We start from the raw sequence: 15,052 nt of genomic DNA, 5'->3' as shown, positions 1-15,052 counted from the left end.
CGTGACATGGCTAGGTAGAAGTTAACTTGGAGAATGTCTTGATTTAGTCCCCAATCAACTTCTTTGATCATCCATGCATTCTTTATGCTCGGTCTCCTTTTCTTCATCCACGCAACTAGCTCTGCAAACGAGAAGAAGATACCAAACTCATGGTGTAGTAATGTTTGCTCAAATATATAGTAAGTAAATCTAATATAGAACATATGCACCTTTGGTTGATAAATACATAAGTTAGTCATGGTCATATCCGAACTAGTTGTGTTCTCATCACTCTTGTACTTTATTAGGAAAGCATAGAGATTGTGATGTCTTTCACTAGAGATTTTTTAAACACTTCATATGTGATATTGTTTTTCCTTCTTCATTTGTTGTTGTTGAAACACATTTGGATGATCCATTGAACTCGTCTTCTCATGTCTAGAAAATACATCTCTCTGAGCTATTGTTTATATGCACAGATGATTTTCTTTTGCTGCTAAGTTGGACTATTGAAGTGTTGATTAATTTCTGGCTTTCTTGCTACTGCCTTGGCTCGCGAGCTAAACGAGCTAGCTCGAGCTTGCCAACGAGCCGAGCCGAGCTAGCTCGTTATACTAACGAGCTTGACCAAGCTGAGCCGAGTCGAGCCGAGCCGAGCTAGCTCGGTTTCTACCCCTAGGAACACCACAACAAAATTAATTCAAATGACACATTAGGCCTGACAACAAAAGAAAAACAACAACGAACTAGGGGGCCTACAACTCCATCTTCACAGGCGCCCACCTGGATATAAGCCAACACTCCATCTAAGACTTTTTCTTCAAAAAGCTTCACTGACAAGAGGGGGAAAGATTATTGAGCAAGAATGAGTACAACCGCCGTACTCAGCAAGCCATACCAAAAATGAATTATAATGCAAAGGGAAACAAGGAGTTGGCATAATAGGGTTTGTTGGTATTTCTTAACGACATTACTAGAAAAATAATTCCCAGCAATGGCGCAGAAATACTCCTGGTATATTATGGTTACAGAGTTCATCCGCAAGCGCATAGATATACCATTGTAGCATTTCACCCGAGAGTATTCCAAGGGTATTGTATTTATTTAATCCAGTGGGAAGATCATGGTAGAGAGAACGTGACTAATAATTTATACATTACATGTGATAATCATAGTCTAAGCAGGGGTTAAGATAATCCAAGAGTAGAGTGACACACAAGCAGTATGCTACTCATTCTCATACTAAAATATCTAAGCTAAGTGGAAAGAAAAGAGAAAGAGAATCTATTCCTATACTTCTAATATACATAGTATACATACATTCTAGTCATCTGATATACTAGCTAATACCCTCTATTCGATGCCCTCCTGGTACTTCGAGAAGCCACCCTTGACTGCCGAGTTCCTTACGACAGCCCGTCATGACCATACAACCGGGGCTAAATACAAAGGAATACCCTCCCCAGGAAATTAATTTAGGACTATATACACGCGTGGAGGAATACCCGTACTGAGCTGTCACCATCAGCGGCCCAGCTCTCATCCGCATCATATAACCCCAAATAATAATATCCCGTAATCTAGATAGCACGTCTAAACTACCAGATACTACTCTAATATCATCGTCATGACATAGAGTAATTGCATATGCAAACATTATACCCGCGCCAAAGCATCTCCCAGATAAGCTAGCAGCATATTCAGTATAACATGAACATAATGTAAAGTTAGCATTCATATACTCGAAAAGTATTTCAATACCATAAATGTATAAATAAGAGTATTCTAAATAAAGTACAAAGCTTACAAAAGAGAAGAGAAGAGCTACTAGAGCCATACCAAACTCTTCCGAAGGCTTCCGGACTCTGATTTCTACTCTATTCCTATTCCACTAGCTAGATAACACTAAACTAAACTTGAGAGAATATGAGAGAGCTCTTGCTTGAGGTGTGTGAGTGAAGTGAGGATGAGAGCTCCTTTTATAGCCTCATAATGACGGTTGTGACGGTTGGAAAGGTCAGTAATACCCACCAACCGTTATTGGAGAGCCATCTCAGCCGTCCAGGAGAAACCTAGATCAAATGGCGCTGCGGGGGGTTTGGCCGAACCATGGGTCAGCAAAACCTGGCCCAAAAGCGGCAGGTGGCCTCCTCCATTGCTCTCTTCCGTAGACTTGTGGATTTTGGCTCAATTCATCATGTCAATTCTGAGTTCTTGGCCCATTCATACATAAGTCTGATTCTCGACATCGTCCAATTGATTTATCATCTGAGTTGATGTCGATTCTCCTTCACTTTATGGTTATTTTCTGCAAAAGGTTAGTGAACCTAATAACATTGGAATATTATTATTCTAACATGTATATGCATTGCAAGCATAACTAGTTCTCCTCTATTTTGGTAATATTGACGGTCAAAACTGAGCGCTAACGACCGTCAACAGGGTTCATTTTTGCGTAAAGACAAAGTTGAAATATTTTAATGTTTTTAATAGCATAGTTTAAACTTGGTTCTTTTTCTAAGCAGTTGCGAACCCACACATACCTACCTTAAACCAAGGTTATCCACTTGTCCAAAGTGCCATGAATTCCAACCATTCTTAGAAGCAAAACGCTAAATTGCGTACATTGCTAGGCTTGCCCATAACCGAGGGCACGGCTATTCGAATAGTTTTACTCTAATCAGAGGTGTATATTTTTACCCGCAAGACACAATAGTCGATTTCATGTCAGCCATGCATCGTGATACCTGAAAGATATCCGAAAAGTCAAGATCATAACAAGACTATCCACCTAGCTCAACCCAAAATGAAAGGGCCCATTAAGATTTCGCTGCCTGCGGGTCCCCGATAAGGTAAAGGTTGCCGAATCCCACGGGACGAGGCATGCCCCCTTTGCACCAGGTCAAAGTCGGCCTCCCCTGGTCCCAAATTTACCATATTGATGGCCTTTGTTTTGAGATGATCTAGACATATAGCTAGACCTTACCCATTAGACTTGTGGTTGCACTGTTATGCTTCGGAACAAAGGCCCGATGACCAGTCCTTATAGTGACCGAGATGGCTCTATCAAAACCATGCACCTTTGTCTCACCAAATAGGATTATAGAATTTTGAATGAGATTCCATCATGTCCTGCCTCAACTAGCCACCTAGTCATCATTGTTACCCACATTCTAATTTGTGAAAAGGGGCTCTATGTTGGATCATATATAAGCCCATCCTAGACCAACTAATAAGTCCATCATATAGGGCCTATTTGGCACACATCCAGCTCCACCTCTCCTAAAGCTGGAACCCAGCCAAACAGTTTCAACTCGACCTAAAATGGGAGCGGAGCTAGATGGAGCGCTCTCACAAAATGAACTAGAGAGGAAGAGCTGAGTTTAGGCTGCTCCACAACTCTACTCCTGATCCAACTCCAAGAGCTAAATTGAGGAGTTGAAGCTCTACTAAACAAGCCCATAGGGTGCCATACTAATCATTTTATCGTTTTACTAAGGTTGACAAGAGTATGGGTAGCAATTCAACAATATGGCTATATAACAAGGATCATAGAAATATTAACTGTTAAATAAACAATAGTGAGCGTCATATAATTTATAAAAGTGATGCATATACAAGTGAATCAACATAGTTTTTATAATAGTGGGATTCAATATGTTTAAAGAACATAGTATGACTTGCCTTACTCAAAGAAATGGTCTTTTGACATGATATGCATTTCGGGAATTTTTGAAACGACGACAACAACACGACTAAACAAAACAAGGCAAAAACACTAAGCAAAAGACAAACAGTAAGCAAAAGCACATAAATTGGTTCTTCTTGATTTAACAAGAAATTAGAGACTTGAACAGGTCAATTTAGAGTTCGTATGGCCGATAAGCGATCATCCGAAGTTATATTAAGTTCAAGTTGATATTTCCAAATTGTTGAATTATTTTGGAACTATAAAATTACTAAAAAAATGCCTGTGCATTGCAACGGGTAAAAATTCGATCCAACCCACAATTAAAGCCATAGGCCAACTCGCACAGCCTACTGCGTCTTCAACCACCAGACACTCCTATGACCATATGCCGGAGCCAATTCTCTCCATCAAATCCGGTTGTCAAAACTCAAAATTAGTTGAGGGCTTTTGATCTACTTGATCTCCTCTTTCTGTTTTTTTTTTCCCAAAATCGTAATAAATCCGCAAAATTTTTTTTTTCCAAAATCAGAACAAATTCACCAAATTTGGGATAAAGTGAATTAAAAACAAACTGAAAGAGGAATTGTGAGAAAAATGACAAGGGAGGAGGGGGAATCGATTTTAATTTGCAATCAATTGGAGGAGAAAACGCACGGGGAAATAGATTGACGTGGTGGCGGTGCTAGGGTTTTGTCATGCCCAGAAATTCCCGAATAGAATTCCAAGCAGAATGTGCATTAAAATCCCTGTCCAGGACCGGCCAGGGTACACAAACGACAATGTTGACATACAGATCCATGTCTTACAAATATTATAAAAGTCTTACATAAATGCAGCGGAAAATAAAAGATAACTGGTGCTAAGCCTTGACTTGGATTGCAGCGGGAACACCACTCCACAGGCATCCTCGACGGCACGGACGAAGCCTACTCGTCGGAACAGCCACCATCTGACGCATACTCAAACTCTGGGGTTAGGGAAAAGTAGAGCAAGACTGAGTACAACCACCGTACTCAGTAAGTCATACCGGAATAGGGGGTATGATGCAGGATATAACCAAAGGATAGCTAGAGCGGTTCATTTGCATAAAGCGAGCATTTATAAACAGTAGTTGAAAACAGTAAAACAGTTGTAAGTAATTAATGAATATTGCATCACCACCGCTCAGCACTACACCATGCTGACATAGGCCTAAACCACCACCTACACTAAACCAGTTCATTAAACTACACTAGGATGAAACTAATCACAGTGAATCTGGTTGACCGCCCATAACCGCGGACTCGGCTATTCGAATAGTTTTACTCTGATCAGAGGTGTACAACTGTACCCACAAGACACAGCCCCACGACACGTTACCGTGCGCCGACATGCCACCATGACATACCGGAAAGAGGCCGTGACAGGACCCTTCGCATAACCCCCTCTAGCCAAGCACACCACACCTCAGGTTTCACCCCCGTCCCCAGCAGGCAACGGGCAGTCCCCTCTCGTGCCTAGGTGAATCCGGAAGCGACAGAGGCTGTCGCAGGGCCTGTCCCGCTCCATTACACCCACCCTTGCCTGGGAGCGTCGGCTAGAGAAAAGCTACACTACAAGCCCAGCCGTTGCCCACGCTGGCTTGTGGTAAGTACGATAAGTTCTTCCAAGGCATCCCGCGAACCTGTTCTTACTTGCCATGGGTGTGACTAGCAAAACCATGCACCCACAGCCCACCATTGGTATATTTTAATTTGCCAACACCATAGCGGTGGTACATGTCCAACATTAAGCTAAACCAATGTCTAACATTTAATGTGAATCCCCCATTGTATGCTAGTTCAACTAAGCATGGCTAAACACATCCTAAACCAACATCTAAACATGTAATAGCCCAAGCTAGCAAAGAAATGATGGTACACCAATCATATAGCTGAGTACAGTAGGTAATATCCCATACAGGGTTATTGTAAAACAATGCATAATTTAGAGAGAATAAATGAGAATTTGCAATATAGGATCAATATGATCAAGAGACAAGCATGACTTGCCTTGCTCTGCTGCTGGAGGAACCTCAGCTACAACTTCGAAATACACCAGAGCGTCAGGAGAGCCGGAATCTATGCGACATACAAAGCAAACAATACAAACAGGCTATAAGACTGCTGGAACAGAGAACAAGACTATTTTTAATGGATTCTTTGCATTTTTCTTGATTTACTGAGACTTGAATGGGTTTAAACGGAGCACGGATGAATTTGATATGATTTTTAGAATATTCACTGTGTTTTTACTCTAAACAGAAAACCCTTAAATGATTTATTGCGCAATTATTTAATTCTGGAGAGAGAGAGCGGCGCTGACATGCAGGCCCCACATGGAAGTGGCTCGGGACACCGGTTCATGATGGATCGGGTCCATGGACCGGGGAGGGGGCGGCGCACCATGTGGCGCACGCGTGACACCTACGTGGCACACACGTGGCGGCCACGTGGCAGCCACACGGGCAGCCGGATGGACGGCCCCGATCCACCCGGGATGGATCGGATGGCGGAGAGGCGGCACGCGGCCAGCGCGCACGGGCGGCTCAAGCCGGCCCGACGGCCATGGCACGGTGGCGGCGCGGTACCAATGGCGACCGGCGGATGGCGGCGGTGATGCGATGGATGGCTATGAGACGGCGCTACCAGGGGAAAAGAGAGAGGGAAGAAGGAGGGGGCGTCCTCACTGAAGGGGTTCGACCAGCGTGGAGGGAGACGACGGCGAACGGCGACGAGGAACGATGGAGGGAGGTCGACGAGCGGCGGACGGGGTCCGGGACGACCTAAGGAGCAAAATGGGAGAAGTTAGAGAGGGAGGGAGAGATCATGAGGGCGGGAACGCCGGCCGAAGGCGACGGCCATGGCCGAACTCACCGGCACACGGTGCGGAGTGGGTTCCGGCGGCGGAATCCGATAGCGAAGGGGTGGACGGGGTAGCCCTCGGGCTCGCGAACCTAAAGGTGGCTATGGCGCGGCTCGGCGGTGGTTCTAGCGGCGGCGAGCAGCGGCCGAAGGTGGCTAAGGCGGCGGCGGCGGCGGTGCGTGCACGGTGCTAGGGCGGTAGAGGGCACGGGAGAGCTCGGCGAAATGGGGAAAAAGAGAGAGGGAGGGGCGGTGATGCTTAAATAGTGGAAAGAGGAACTCGGGGAGGTCAGGGAGTGGGCCGATTTCGCCGGGGAAGTGGGGAGTGGAGAGAGAGGGTGGCCGGCGGGATTCAAAAATTGAATCCTGGCCGTTTCGGCGTGGGCGAGAGAGAGGGGGAAGTGGGCGCGGGAAGGCACGGGAAAGGTGGCGACGTGGGCGGCGTGGCCCAGGAGGCGCGGGAGAGGCGGTTGCGGGCTCGGGCGGCGCCGGCCGGAGGTTGGGGGAGGACCCGACAGGTGGGCCCCACCTGTCGGTGACCCTAGGTGAGAGAGGAAGGGCGTGGGCTTACCTGCGCCATGGCCTTCGGCCAGCCCAGCAAGGGCGTGGGAAGGAGGAAGAAATGGACTGGTGGCTCATTAGGGAAAAATGAGGGAAGAAGGAAAAAAAAGAATTCCAGGGATTTAAATAATTGCTCGTGCTCAATTTTAATTGATTAAAATTATTTCTAGGGTTCTGAATCTTCAAGTAAAAATCCTGTTAGCACATTTTGGCATGAAGAACCCAAGAAAAATTCCACATGTCAATTCTGATTATTAATTGCATTTATTAAATTAGGGTTTCTCTCTTACAATGCCACAAATACTTTCTTGGGATGTTTTATTAATTAAATTTAGGCTTGGGAAGAACTCCGGGGCGTGACAGGTTCGGTCCGGCAACGGTGGCATGCAACGGATCGGACGAGTTGGAAAAGAACCGGCCAGGGAAAAACCGGATGGAAAAAACCGGCTAGGGAAATACCGAAACGGAAAAAAAATAGCGGAAGCTCTACTTATTTTTTTTTGGCCGTTATAAGGGAATCAGACTTTTCTTTTAGCGGATTTTTTTTGCTTTTTTTTCTTTTTTTATGGACGGTTTATTTCACCCCTTTTTAAGGGAATTGGATTCTTTTCGCCCCTTTTTTTAATTACGGGCAACATATACTTTTGTTCTTTTTAAGACCCAATTAATTTGCACGGATGGAAACATAAAATTAGAACCGATTCAAATACAGATGACGTACCAAAGTACCGGCAAAAACATCTTCAACTTTTATAATAGTAGAGATTTGTAAAGCCACATAAGCATCCACATGCGCAAACACGCTGTTGTAGGTGGGATGGAGATGGCAACCAGCATCGGCGACATAGGACCAGAGGTCACTAGTGCATGGCGGCATGGCAGCGCAGGGCTTCCGGCGGTCTCCGGGTGAAACAAAGGTTAGGCCGGGGAAGAGGAGGTAGCTACAACGCCGAGGAGGTGGCACTGGGGTCTGGTGCTGCTCTGCTGCATCGTTGTGTCTTCTCTTCAGCCACACACACACGCCCACACACACACGCGTCCCTAATGGACTCAACTTTATACACAGCCCATTAGGGCCAAATAAGGTGGCGCGGCACCGTGTACAGAAAAAATTCTCTGTAATAAAACAGTGATTGCGGTCTCTCTTGAATAGATATGGAGATGAGGTTGGATCCATTTGAAAGTAGATTTGATGAGCTTTCCATGAAGTAGTTGAACGCCCAAAACAGAGTTCGCATGAAGTCGTGGCGGTCATCACAAGTTGGGATTGTTCTGCAGTCTGAATCTAGCCCGTGTGAATCCTCTCCCCTTTTGATCCTCTCCGTCATTCCTAAGCAAAACAAGAGTGCATGCATCTCCAGGGTATAAAAAGGACATCAACTCACGAGAGAACTCTACTGTTAATTGAGTTGACGTGCATGAGCATGGGTAATAGGACCATGAAGTTGTACTTATGTAGGCGTGGATGTATCGGCGGTATTAATGTCCTCATCACCTTGAGAATGTTGAGCATACTTTATAAAATGTTTTACCATTTACAAATAAAATGCATGTTTTGCTAATTGCATGGTATTATAGGATTACCTATCTGTTTGCTAGTGCCATGTTTACTTAATATTCATCATTTGGCAAACTTGGGTGATAATTTGACTAGCTTGCGTCACTTGTATTGACCTTGCTAAATTATATATATGCTTAGCCATGATTAATTAATTATCACAAGCACACCTAATGATTTAATCACACTATTTACATCTAGTATCTTGGTCAGCTGCAAGCTTGTTGGTGTTTGCTACACACACAGATACCATTGTAGCACTTCCCCTTAGAGTATTCCAAGGATATTGAACACATGGAACCTGTGTGTATATTTAAGAATATGATTCAACAAAGGACAACAACTAAATGGTAGGCTTAGAATAGAGAGAAATCCTATGTCTTCAACTAGCTAACTTAAGTTAAAGGTAAAACTCTTTCGAATGCTTTGGGCACCAGCCCTCTCCTAGTTTGCCAGGGTGAGTCTGGCCCTGAGCTCTATGATGTACCCGAACATGGAGGGATGCAAAGGATAGACAGGGCTGTCACCACCTGCCGCCTACCTCACTTTCCATAGAACACACAACAAACAAAGGTAACCTTTAACCTAGTGATAACAATCCGGCCCAGGTGGGGTTGGCCGAGGCCCAACAATTTAAGGTAGCCCGGACCCCAACAGTTCTTAGGCACACCCACTCGAGGAATGGCCCAATCTCCCTAAAAGACTAGTCCAATAGGGGAAGGGTGGCTCTCCCTTTTAAGGTGGCTTCCTCCTCCCAAGCTAAGCAAGGTGGGATTATTCAGAGGCTCACACGGTCGCCGCCCGACTTTTGCGTCTTTGCCAGCGGGTAATAGTGGAGGATGTCCTCATCACCTAGACACCACATCCGCGCTATTGATTACTAAGCATCCGCTGAGGTACAAGATCGGAGAGAGTGCCGTCACTCCGACACTCCTCCGGGACTCCAATAGAGAGAGTGCTGACAACTCCTAAACTCCACGGAAAGAATTCCAAAATTTTGGGCACTCCTTTTGGAGCTTCCCCTCACTCTCTTTCCATATTTTAACTCTACTAGAGAGTAGCCTAAATATAAAAGTGAGTTGTACTCCACTTGAGTTGTGTGTTTTCAGAGTGAGAGCTTCCCCTCTTTATATAGTGTTGTATTGACGGGTTGGAGGTCGATTAAGCCCAGGACCATGCATAACCGCCAATGGGGAGTCATCAGGAGCGTACACGTGGAACCAAATGGTGAGGGGCACCAGAGTTGGTTCGCCTGAACAGGGAGTTTGGCCAAACTTCTGGCCCACTTCCCATCCACTGCATTAGCTGGAAGGTTGCCTGGTGGGCCCCCAACATGATGTAATTTGGTTGGGCTCAATTCTATGTGGTATTTATTGACAGGTGGGGCCTCCAATCCATGTAAACGCATCCGATTGTCCGGAGGTGTATTTAGTCGCATGGTGGGTGTTTTTCATCCATAATTCACCTGCATACAAATATTTACCAAGACTTTGTGGAAATGCTTAGTAATAACCACTACCTCTGAGTTTGATATTACATTTTATATTCTTTCATTTGCTTTTATGCAGGAATTGACAGTTGGATTTGGTACGCAAGGACTGTCAACAGAGCTCGAGATATTTGACCATGGTATAATGATCATAATTACTCAACTAAAATATAGCTTAATGGTGGGCTCTAGGTTCATGGTTTTGATCGTCGCACCCACGGCAATTAAGGACAGATTCGTAGGTAATCCCTGGATGATTTACCATGCTTACAACAAATAAGCATGGGCAACTGCTGAACTTGTATAATAGGTTTTCCATTTCTGACGTACCTAGACAAGGGTGGGTGTGATGTTGTTTGGATGGACCATGCGGTGGTCTATGCGGTTTCCGGATTCACCATGGAACAAGGGGGCAGCCCACCTTGGTTTTAAAGGTGGGTGTGAAACCTGCAGTGTGGTGCGCTTGGTTAGAGGGAGTTATGCGAAGGGCTTTGTCACGATTTCTCCCTTTGCGGTACCATGGTGGTACTTCAGGGGCATGGCAACATGTGTGGAATCGTGTCTTGTAGGTACAGTTGTGCACCTCTGGCTAGAGTAAAGCTCTTCGAATAGCCGTACCCGTGGTTATGAGCGATCAACCAGCTTCGCCGTGATTAGTCCCACACTGAAAAGAAAACTCAACTGAGGTATAAGCTAAGTCCTCAGTTGAGTTTTGCCTATGGAGTGGAGCTGAAGTACAGCTAGGATCGTCTTTTTTCGCTACTGCTTTCTTTTCAGTGTGAGGACTAAGTGCCTCTTCTGTACTTATTGACAATTTACTTATATTTGGATCTATATTTTAATTTGTCGTTTTGTGTACACTGGTTTGATTCTTAGATAGAGATTTATAGACAAAACAGTTTGGAAATTTAAATAAATTTCTAGGCGTGACATGCATCGAGATGGGCGTAGAAGCTCTTTATGTTGGTGGGGGCCATGGCAGTACAAAGGGCGAAGGCCTTGTAGAGCGGGTTGGTCAAATGCCGTGTTGAAGCATTTCCATTCAGGATGGAATTTTGGCGAAGACTCTTTAGTTGAAGGTGGTATTCTAGCGAAGCCCATTTAAGTAGTGACATTTCAGTAAATCCAATCTTTTGCGATGGTATATATGTAATTTTCTCTCAAGCATGAAAAACTAAGAAATCATATCAAAGTATAAGTTCAGACCAAATTAATTCACATTAGCATAAACACATTTCATAAATGTACATATGAAACAACTAAGAAGTCATAAACATTAAATATCAAACGCAAAAACCAATTTTTATTTCGAAACCAACTCTGACTCAGAGTCAGTCGGACCGTTCGGGCGTCCCATGCTGGTCGGTCCGCAAATTCTAGGCCCAGTCGGTCCGGCCCAGCCTATGCCGAAAAAACTTATTCACCATAAGCCCGGGCCTCTTGGCCCAACCATTCCGTTCCATCCGGTCCCATCCAGAAAGCAAAGCACTTGCTTAATTTCATCACAGCCACTTATCTTTGATAACTTTTCATCACATAATTAAATCATCACATGATTCTACATATATACTCCATGTTGATTTTTCTTATAACCTCACATGGGAAATACAAGATAGGGTAACGGACCCATTAACATATCCAAATTAGAAGGCATGTGCCTTGCACTTCTAAAGTCCTATTTGATGCAGATTAAGCAGTATATCAATTACCAGAGAACCGAAACCCAATTAGCGTCGCGGTGTGTACTACGTTCATACGGAATCTTAACTACCATACTCATATTCTAGCCCCTAGCTAGATCTAAACGCACAACTACCATCTCCTCTAGAATGTATCGACCATTTTATATATAATCTTGGTTGATGATTGCATTGCATTTTCTCCATTTCGATTAGCTGTTTGGCACAAATTGGCCATGTGATCGTCTCCAAAGCTATCCCTTAGTTCACGGCCCTACATGTTCTGCAACTTGTATAATTAATCACAACTATCGTAGCATAACCCCAGAAAAAATGTACTAATGCAGGGTTGACTTGCAGGAGATGTGTTGAGTTAACAATGACGCCTAATTAATTAATTTAGTTAATCCGTGCGGAAGGTACGGCCGGTACATCTACGCGTTGCCAGGATGCAGATTAATTTTTCTAAAGCTTTTCATGGAGAATTAATATTTACTCTTGTAGCTGCTCCTGTATCAGTATGGTGTAGCCTCTAGCTAGGTAGTAGGTAGTTATCAGGTTATTGTGATGGTGTGTTCATGCAGGCACGACACATGTCCATACTCTCATGTACAACTAGCTATAGTATAGCTTCGTTAAAGTAGTATACCATCATCAGGAATGTTCATGCATTAGGTGTAATAGCTATGAATATTACCAAAATGTACTTCAAAAATTTACTTTACCGTGTGTTTTATTTTTTCTCATAAAATTACTTTAAAAAACTTGAACAATGCACCGAGCATTTTATCTTATTTTTCATGAAACTTCCAGGCAAAGATTTAATATAACTTATACACATGCGAGAAATAATTGGGTACGAAAGGTACAACCATTTTATATTGTTATACAGCATTTCTAAAATGTGAACGCCATGTAAGCAGGTCACGCGTGACAGCACGATCAGCTTCATAATTATCTCAGTAACAGAACTGAACACATTTTATTTTCTGAATTTCGTCCATGATCCAAAGGCTGAAGACTCATGGATTCCACCGACTTTATTTACCAATATTAAGTGCATTAACTCAACACAGAGTATAATCCTTTTTGAATCGTGTACCTGTTGAAATTTTGAGCACAAAGGATTCCCTCACATGCAGGAAAGTCTGTCAGTAGGGATCTCACATGGAAGCTGGAATTTCTCCGGACAAAGAAAATTTCTTACAGCATCAAGAACATGGAGAACACGTCAGAAACTAATTTTCTTTTACGAGTTTGAAAACTTGCTGCTTCAAAGTCAAAGAAGGAACCACCAAGCCGCCATGGTTTCTCCACCAAGAGGAAAACAAATACACATAATTACGGCATAAACACACAGATGCTAATCCCTGCTATAAAATGCAGAGTCAAGCTGCTAGGAAGGCCACTGCAGAACATAGCTAGCTCAAGAGTGCAGTTCTACAGCAAGTTCTTCCATCGTCTTTACCAATTAACACAATGGCAATGCCAGTAGTACAAGTGCTTCTTCTTTGCGCATTAGCTTATCAAGCAGTCGACGCCCAGTGGACACCAGCCACGGCAACGTTCTACGGCGGCAGCGATGGCGCTGGTACCATGGGTACGTTCGTTTATCTTCCTCCATTTCTGCAAAACGTTTTCTTTTTTTTTTTCCTTTCTGGAGAAATGTGCATGCATATTGATGATGTTGATTGTGCGTGCATATGCATGCAGGAGGCGCGTGTGGATACGGCAACCTGTACAACGCCGGGTACGGGCTGAACAACGCGGCGCTGAGCTCGGCGCTGTTCAACGACGGCGCCATGTGCGGCGCGTGCTACACCATCGCCTGCGACACCAGCCAGTCCACGTGGTGCAAGCCCGGCACGTCCATCACCATCACGGCCACCAACCTGTGCCCGCCCAACTACGCAAAAAAAAGCGACGCCGGCGGGTGGTGCAACCCGCCTCGCAAGCACTTCGACATGTCGCAGCCGGCCTGGACCTCCATCGCCATCTACCAAGCCGGCATCGTCCCCGTCAATTTTAAGAGGTATACGCGAAATCGCAAAACACAAGTCACTACTACAGAAACCGGCCCCTTCATATATGATATATATCGATCGGTTCGTTGTGTCAGGTTTTAAACCGGCAGTGACATGAACATGTGCTTATGAGCGGCTGTGTGTGCATTTTTAGGGTACCGTGCCAGAAGAGCGGGGGCATCAGGTTCACCATAAGCGGGAGGGACTACTTCGAGCTGGTGACGGTGTTCAACGTGGGAGGCAGCGGCGTGGTGGCGCAGGTGTCGATCAAGGGGTCCAAGACGGACTGGATGGCGATGAGCAGGAACTGGGGCCAAAACTGGCAGAGCAACGCCTACCTCAACACCCAGAGCCTGTCGTTCAAGGTGAAGCTCGACGACGCCCGCGAGGTCACGGTGTGGAACATCGCGCCCTCCAACTGGAACTTCGGCACCACCTACACGTCCAACATCAACTTCTAGTTTGTTCAACCAAGAATTTAGTCAGCATCTTGCTGGGAGCAAATTATATATATCTACCTCGATTAATTATTATAATTACTAGTATATATATATGACTTAATTATTAGGACGAATTGTCATTATTGACGATCGATGTATTGTCTAGGACAGATATTCGTCGGCTTATGTAAAGGTAGGCAGAGAGCGATGTTCTTTTTGGAAAATCAGTTCTGTTTGCCGGTTTCTACTCTTGATCCTGCGCTGCAATATTACTGCGGTTGTATTATACTTGGATAGAGGCTTGGTATCTGAGCCCTCTAAGTAATCAATTAATGCAGTATTTACATTTAATAAATAGATCCAAATTACTTTATTGTTTTTCGTGTCAATCTGTCACGCCTGATGCAGAGTAGCCATCGGGCAGGACCTAAAATAGACTATGGGTGTAAGTGGTAAGTGGGCCGCTGAGCCATGTAAGAAAAGGGAGTTGGGCCTGCGCGCCTGGGAAGTGTGATGCGGGTTTTCGTACTATAAATAGTACATGAAACAACTGTAAGATTCAGATATGAAAAAGAAGAGAAATCAATCTCAACTACCCCAAATTTTGTCTCTTAGATCTTCCGCTCAATCTGAACCTTCTTCCTCCTCAATTCTCTGTCTCAAATGATTCTGGAGGTGAAGGCGGCGGGGTGTTACAGTGGTATCAGAGATAGGTTTCGAGTCCATCGGGAGGAGTAGTTCATTATGGC

The 15,052-nt window shown here is 44.6% G+C and overlaps 1 protein-coding gene across 1 annotated transcript; it reads left to right on the top strand.

Moving 5' to 3' along the window:
• The first annotated feature begins 13,223 nt into the window (after window positions 1-13,223).
• On the top strand, window positions 13,224-14,676 carry LOC4338279 (expansin-A33). Its single transcript, NM_001420296.1, has 3 exons — window positions 13,224-13,439; window positions 13,553-13,871; window positions 14,018-14,676. Exons 1-3 carry the CDS (start codon window positions 13,319-13,321, stop codon window positions 14,322-14,324), a joined length of 747 nt encoding a protein of 248 aa, NP_001407225.1. The 5' UTR covers window positions 13,224-13,318; the 3' UTR covers window positions 14,325-14,676.
• The last annotated feature ends 376 nt before the right edge of the window (window positions 14,677-15,052 follow it).

Source organism: Oryza sativa, chromosome 5 (assembly GCF_034140825.1).
Source record: "Oryza sativa Japonica Group chromosome 5, ASM3414082v1".
Taxonomy (NCBI): Eukaryota; Viridiplantae; Streptophyta; class Magnoliopsida; order Poales; family Poaceae; genus Oryza; species Oryza sativa.
The sequence above is the reverse complement of the archived record's forward strand: the minus strand, read 5'-3'. Positions and strand labels throughout refer to the sequence as shown.

Bases quoted from the DNA above. Each gene is read 5' to 3' on its own strand.
- LOC4338279 (NM_001420296.1), top strand. From the start codon at position 13,319: ATGGCAATGCCAGTAGTACAAGTGCTTCTTCTTTGCGCATTAGCTTAT. The intron at 13,440-13,552 runs GTACGTTCGTTT...ATATGCATGCAG, and splicing joins CGATGGCGCTGGTACCATGG to GAGGCGCGTGTGGATACGGC. The intron at 13,872-14,017 runs GTATACGCGAAA...GTGCATTTTTAG, and splicing joins GTCCCCGTCAATTTTAAGAG to GGTACCGTGCCAGAAGAGCG.